Source organism: Panthera uncia (genome assembly GCF_023721935.1).
Source record: "Panthera uncia isolate 11264 chromosome E2 unlocalized genomic scaffold, Puncia_PCG_1.0 HiC_scaffold_19, whole genome shotgun sequence".
Taxonomy (NCBI): Eukaryota; Metazoa; Chordata; class Mammalia; order Carnivora; family Felidae; genus Panthera; species Panthera uncia.
The window spans coordinates 6,314,949-6,322,210 of NW_026057588.1; the positions used below are offsets into that span (position 1 = coordinate 6,314,949).

General features: G+C 51.1%; 1 protein-coding gene across 1 annotated transcript in view; it reads right to left on the reverse strand.

The window, feature by feature from the left end:
- Positions 1-792: 792 nt before the first annotated feature.
- ZNF175 (zinc finger protein 175) overlaps positions 793-7,262 on the reverse strand; it is a 32,457-nt gene continuing 25,987 nt past the window's right edge. Inside the window, exons 4-5 of the mRNA XM_049621375.1 lie at positions 6,905-7,000; positions 793-3,015 (exon numbers count right to left, since the gene is read on the reverse strand). Of these exons, the coding sequence (XP_049477332.1) occupies positions 1,181-3,015; positions 6,905-7,000 (1,931 nt within the window). The 3' untranslated portion in view covers positions 793-1,180. The remainder of the gene's footprint in view (positions 3,016-6,904; positions 7,001-7,262) is intronic.

Genomic DNA, 7,262 nt, shown 5'->3' on the forward strand with positions numbered 1-7,262 from the left:
GACAACACTATGCTATTCTTTCTTGTAGCAAAAAAAAAAAAAAAAAAGCGGGGAAGAGAGTAAAACCTGTGAGGCTGGTTGAATATGTTAGAGCCCGTGTTCACCCTACAGCATATGGTGCAGCCACCGAACGGACGTGTCGCAGCTCGAGAAGAACGAGGCACACACGCCTGTGACGGGATCTGATACTGACAGAACCAAGGACAGAGCTCCGACACAGGTGTAGGATTATGAGCGTAGGGATGAGTGTGTGCGGACACCAGGTGCTGGCAATCTCCTGTAAGGGCCGGAGGTAACTATTCTTGGCTTTGTGGGCCACGTGGGCTCCACCACGGGTTACTCATGCCTGCCATACACAAACAGATGAACGTGGCCGTGGCCGGTAAAATTTTTATTCAAAAAACCCGGGTGGGTAACCCGCTTTGGCCGATGGCCAGTTTGCTGACCCGGGGGAAGTGACCAGGAGGCTGTATAAAAATGGGAAAAAGTCCACACCGAAAGGTTGACGCTGGTTATTTACAGAGATGCTCGCCAGAAGTGGTGGGGGTGGAAAGAAGTGGGGAGGGGAGAGCTGGGCTAGTCGTGTAAGAGAAGAGGTGCCCCGTGAAGACCAGTATACATCACAAAATCACATTTATGCATTTATCCAAAAATCTGGCAAAATTTTATCTTGTACTGCTTTTTTTTTTTTTTTTTTTAACATTTATTTTTGAGACAGAGACAGAGCATGAACGGGGGAGGGTCAGAGAGACAGGGAGACACAGAATCCGAAGCAGGCTCCAGGCTCTGAGCTGTCAGCCCAGAGCCCGACAAGGGGCTTGAACTCACGGACCGTGAGATCGTGACCTGAGCTGAAGTCGGACGCTTAACCGACTGAGCCACCCAGGTGCCCCTCTTGTACTACTTTCTACAGAGACACTTTTCTCAAGGTTAGTCCGGGTTTCTTCCCAAAAGAGTTTTATAATCCTTAACGAGGTTAGTACGAATATGGACACTTCCCCTCATTCTTAAATGTTCTTGTCTAAGTGATTTCCTTCATATAAAACAAGGTGTACCTTTGCAACAATGCAGTGCATTCCGGGGGTTCTTCTGAATCGTGGATTCTGTAACATACAATCGAATCAGACTCTCGGGAGATTTTTTTTTCCTTCGAGAAATTTAGACTTTGTTTCACTTTATGTTATTGCCGATGCATACTAGGAACGGATGTCTGGGTAATGCCTTTCATGCGGTAACTGCTCTCATAAGGTCTGTCTCTGGTATGAGTTGTCTGGTGTTTATTAAAATTGGATCTGTTGTTGAAGGCCTTCCCACACTGAGAACACGCATGGGGCGTCTCTCCCGTGTGAATTCGCCGGCGCACTCGGAGCTGTGGTTTCTTACTGAAGGATTTCCCACAGTCCCCGCATTCGTGAGGCCTCTGTCCGACGTGAGTTCGCCGATGTGCCATCAGTTCTGATTTCTGGCCAAAGGCGGTCCCGCACGTGTGGCAGGCAAAGGTCTTCCCTCTCGTGTGAGTCATCTGATGTTTGTGGAAATTGGACCTGCCGTTGAAAGCCTTCCCACACTCGGCGCACACATAGGGTTTCTCGCCCGTGTGGACCCGCTGGTGCTCTCTGAACTGTGACCTGGAGGTGAAGGCTCTGCCGCAGTCGCTGCACTTGCAGGGCTTCTCTCCGGTGTGGGTGCGCTGGTGCATGTTGAGGATGGACTTCTGGGTGAAGGCCTTGCCGCAGTCACGGCACACGTGCTGTCTCTCTCCCGTGTGGATCTTCCGGTGCATGTTGAGGTGTGACTTCTGCGTGAAGGCTTTTGCACAGTCACGGCACTCGTACGGCTTCTCCCCGGTGTGGATGCGGCGATGTATGTCGAGCTGCGACTTGCAAACGAAGGCCCTCCCGCAGTCGCTGCACTTGTAGGGCTTCTCTCCGGTGTGGCTTCTCTGATGCACGGTCAGGTGGGCCTTCTGCACGAAGGCCTGGCCGCACGCGAGGCACGCGTAGGCCTTCTCCCCCGAGTGGATCCTCCGGTGCAGGCTGAGCGCGGACTTCTGGGTGAAGGCCTTCCCACACTCGCCGCACGCATACTGCCGCTCGCCGGCGTGGATTTTCTGATGGATGGCCAGGGTGGACTTCTGGGAGAAGCCTTTCCCACACTCGCCGCACTCGTAGAGCTTCCCTCGAGTGTGGGTTCTCCGGTGTCTGAAGAGAGATAAGGCCTGGAAAAAGGCTTTTCCGCATTCCTGGCATTTGTGGGGCTTCTGTCTAGCGTGGCTTTTCTGGTGTGTCGTCAGTTCCGACCTCTGAGCGAAGACTTTCCCGCATTCCTTACATATGTACGGAACGTGTCCTGCGTGAGCGGGCAGATACGCGCCGAGGTCTGGCCGCGGAGCGAGGCTCGTCGTGCATTTCCCGCTCTCCTGGAGGTTTTCCACGCTGTGGAATCTCTGTTGCTCGAGGGGTGGCTTCTGGCCGAAGCCCCTGCCACATTCGGCACATTTATCGGGTTTCTTCTCCCAGGTATGAACTCGATGTTCTGCGTGTGGCGGCTTACGGCTGCTGACTTTCGTATGTGGATTCCCCTCACACAGGTTCTCTCCCGGACGACCATTCTTGCAGCCAGGACCGGAAGGGCTATGGGGGAGTAGCCGGCCAGAGCCGACAGTCCCATCGAGGTGTTCTGTGCCATCGCATTGCTTTTGAGGATTTCCTTCTAGGTTGGGCTTCAAACTTTTCGCAAATGAGTGACGTTTAGAAACAAGATGGGGCCTCACAGGAGCGATTTTTCCCGGGTCTTTACACCCGCGGTCTCTCTCTGTATCCGGGGTTTCCCTGCTGAGGAGAGCCCCGTGCCGCGAAGGTTTCCCTTGCTTCTGCGGACCCCTCGTTGTGGGGTTCACATCTCCCAAGATGAAGCACCGTGACCCGCCTGCTGGGGCCGCAAGTTCCTTACCATCGCGAAACGAAGCTTTTTCAAAAATTTTCTGTCGGGAGGTTTTGAGTCCAAACTCCCCTTCTAGAAGGAGAAAAAGATGAAGAGGTAGGCACAAGTTAACAGAGGAGGGACACGTCAGAGAGCGGATGGAGACCGAACACAGAAATTGCAAGTCGCAGGATAATGACGGGGGCGAGGCTGGTGATGACGAGGAAACGGCCACAGGCTTTACTGCGTGTCAGCCTGTCTGCGGACGGCACGACCGCGTGCCAGACCGTGCGACACCGTGCCACAGAAACTCCTTCAACCCTCACACCCCTCCATGCGTAACGGCACTTACTACCCCTGTCTCACGGAGGAGGAGGTGCAGCACAAGGAACTGACCACAGTCACCTCGCTGAGCTCTGGCGGGAGTCAGATTCGAACAAGGGCAGCCTGGCTCCACTTCCGCAGGCAGACGGTCCAGAGACCCACAGATACGCACACCTATGGACGACTCCAGGAAACACAGACATGGGCAGCACGGGGCAACGGCCGGGGCAGGCCGGAGGGGCTCGGCGGCCAGCTCATTAGCTTTCGGATCTAAGTCGTGACTCATCCCCTGTCTCCCCCCGCTTGTCAGAAGCAAGGTGGATTTGGTGAGTCCACCCGCCCTGCATGTCATCTGGAAAACGGAGACGGCACCAGCCCTGACATGGCCAAGCAGCAAGAGGGTACCGCTGCCCAAAGGCAACTCTCCAGGAAGCTGAAATCTGTTCGCTTGAACCTAGAAATGAACTTACAACCCAGGAAAGGAACACTGGAAGACTGGACAAGCAAGCTGTCCCCCGAAATCTGTGTCGCCGTCTTTCGTAGAAGTTAACCGTGACCAGGTACGTGCCTGCCAAGCTACATAACAGTTCTCAACGTCCTTTGTGATGAGATGTGACTGGCAGATGGTTTTGGCTGATGGAATACGCATACAACGTGATGCACCAATTCCGGCCCCGGGGGGAAAGACCACAGCTTCTCAATACCCCGCACCCCCCTTCTGCCTCACAGAACCTGCCTTGGGATGCAGTGCACATTCAGTCGCGCACATCGACAGAAAAACTGAGAGCTTGGGGCGCCTGGGTGGCTCAGTCGGTTGAGCAGCCGACTTCAGCTCAGGTCTGATCTCACAGTCTGTGATTTCGAGCCCTGCGTCGGGCTCTGTGCTGACAGCTCAGAGCCTGGAGCCTGTTTCGGATTCTGTGTCTCCCTCTCTCTGACCCTCCCCCGTTCATGCTCTGTCTCTCTGTGTCTCAAAAATAAATAAACGTTAAAAAAAAAAAATTAAAAAAAAAAAAAAGAAAAAAGAAAAACTGAGAGCTTTCCCCCGAGATCAGGGACACGACAGGGATGTCCACTCTCACTGCTGCTGTTTAACATAGCGTTGGAAGTCTGAGCCTCAGCAATCAGACAACAAGACGAAATGTTAGGCATCCAACTTGGCAAAGAAGTCAAACTTGCACTCTTCACGGATGACAGGACACTCTACGTGGAAAACCCAAAAGACTCCACCAGTCACGCAGATGGACAGTGTCATAAAGCACAGTGCAACAGCGAGGGAAAACCTTAGACACCCAGAGAATACAAGAAGTGAGGCTTCCTGCTCATCTGCCTTTTGAACTTTTTACAGGAGAGAAACGTATTCTAGAAATTACTATACTGAACCTTGGTCTCTTTGTAGAACTTTCAGCCTTACGCTAACCTAATGTACCGTTTTTTATCCACCAAGAACAGGAGTCATCGCTCATCCAGTTGACTAGTATAGAACACAAGATGCAAGAGATGCTGAACAAAAAAGGAAGGAGCGCCTGGGTGGCTCAGTCGGTTGAGCGTCCGACTTCGGCTCAGGTCATGATCTCATGGTTTGTGAGTTCGAGCCCCGCGTCGGGCTCTGTGCTGAGAGCTCAGAGCCTGGAGCCTGCTTAGGATTCTGTGTCTCCTCTCTCTCTGCCCTTCCCCCGCTCACACTCTGTCTCTCTCTCTCAAAAATAAATGAAAGCATTAAAAAAAATAATAAAGTCACTCAACTGACTGAGCCAGCCACCCAGGCACTTCACGTATTTCTACATTCAGATGTATCCAGAGAGTTTCATCGCTTGTGCTGTACCCAGTGTTCCTGTTTCCTTCCGTGTCTACTACAGAGATGGATATACATCAGTATAGACAGTATATACTGTCTGTAGGATGATCCTGTCTGCGTGGTCTGATTGATCTCTACTTTCCCTACTTAATCTTCGTTATGTCAGTATCGAGCATGAGGAAACCATTCAGGATATAGAAATTACTGAATTTCTGAAGATGGGCAAAAAATAATACTTTTTTCTATTTTGGAAGGAAACAAAATACCTGCTGAGGTAAATTCAAAGACACCAAGATTGGGGCACCTGTGTGGCTCAGTCGGTGAAACGTCTGACTTCGACTCCCTCTCCTTTGCCCCTTCCCTGTTTGTTCTCTCTCTCTCTCCTGTGTCTCAAAAACAAAGACACCGAGATCATCATTAGACAGAGTGGGTAACAACATGAGATGTTAAAACCATCAGCCTTTTGGCATTAATGTTGTCTGTTTAATGGAGGCCAACTCAAAAAATACATATCAGGATGAAGGGTGTAGGGAGTGACTGCTTATGAAGGTCCAAGGCGATGGCATCAGCCCAGAGGAGTGGCATTGGGGTAACGTGAAGGACATGGTACTTGTAACTGCTCTGCATGGCAGCTGTGAGCTCTAAAGCTAAATTGGGGTAGAAGAGGTGAGAGTATGCTTGGATTTGGGAATAAATTAGACTTTTTTTGGAAACAGCTTTGTGGGGGGTTTTTTGTTTTGTTTTAATATTTGAGGGAGAAAGAGAGAGAGAGAATCCAACTGGTGGAGGGTTAGAGAGAGAGGGAGACGCAGGATCTGAAGCAGGCTTCAGGTTCCGAGCTGTCAGCACAGAGCCCGACGTGGGGCTCAAACCCACAAACCATGAGATCATGAGATCATGACCTGAGCTGAAGTCAGACGCTTAACTGCCTGAGCCACCCACGTGACCTGCTCTAATAAACTTAAAAAAAAAAAAAAAAAAAAAATCTGACAAAATGTAAAAGGCTGAGAAAAATGTTTGATTTGGTAAGGATTCCAATTTCTCATCTCCAGCAAATAAGAAAAGTGAGCCATCCCGCAGGAATTGTCCACCACACCGCTGAATAAGGTAAGAGAAGGGTTTAGGCACAGGAACTGGAGGGGTTGATCTAGAGATCACCAGGAAAAAAACCCCTGAGGCTTGGTGTGGTGAAGAGAAGGGCCCTTCAAGGGAATTACCATGAAGGGATGACCAGAGGGTAAGCCTGGGGCTCTGAGGGGGAGGAGCCACAACTAGGGGAAAAGAAGGAAGAATATCTACCATAGAAAAGACAAACCAGTGAATTCAGGGGGCAAATAAAAAAGAAAAAGGGCCTTACGAAAACTCCATGGACACAAAAGGACCGAACAAGATGTAGAAGCAACGTACAGACGGAAAGCCCGATCATGATGGATATGAGGAGATACTCTAACTTGGTATTAGCTAAAAACGTTAAAACAAGAAACAGCCCAATGGCCTATCACATGGGCCAGGAGAAACCTGATAAAGGCCACGCTGGCAAGCGAGGCGTACAAGGGTGGGTCCTTGAGCCTTCTCACGCCAGAGCACGGATTCTGTAGCCCATCAGAAGAGTCTATGGTTTACTTAGTCACACTAAGCACGCTTGTGTCCAGGGATCAGGGAAACCTGCTCCTGTGTAGTCACCTCTGAGAAATTCTTACGCCTGCCCCCACGGCCATCACAGCGTTAGTTGTAGAAACCAGGAGAGCACGGGACATGTGGTCCACCCACCAGGGGATGGGTAGCGTGGCAGGTTGAATAATGCCCCCCCCCGCCCCCAGAGATGTCCACGCGTCTGCCAGGTAACAAACAGTCACTCACCTGGACGCCACTGATGTGGGAGCTGAGCCTCCCTTATCCATGGCTCCTCTTCCTTTTCCATCCTGAAAATCATCTCTGGCCTGGGAATGGGGTACCCTGTTCATGAGAAAGAATATCGGATTTGGATGTGGTCTTAGGCTTTACAGGCCATTCAGTGAAGCTTTGCATCGGCTCCTCGGAAAAGTCAACATCTTTTACTTAGGAACTAAGTACTATTCGAAAGGGCCCTAAAGGAACAACCAGACGGGGACAAATCAAAGGCAAACAGATTACATACTTCATTTGCCCTACTGCGTCCCACAACAAGGAGGGAAATCTCGACGAGGTCTGTCTGAGATTCCGGCGGGGGGGGGGGGGG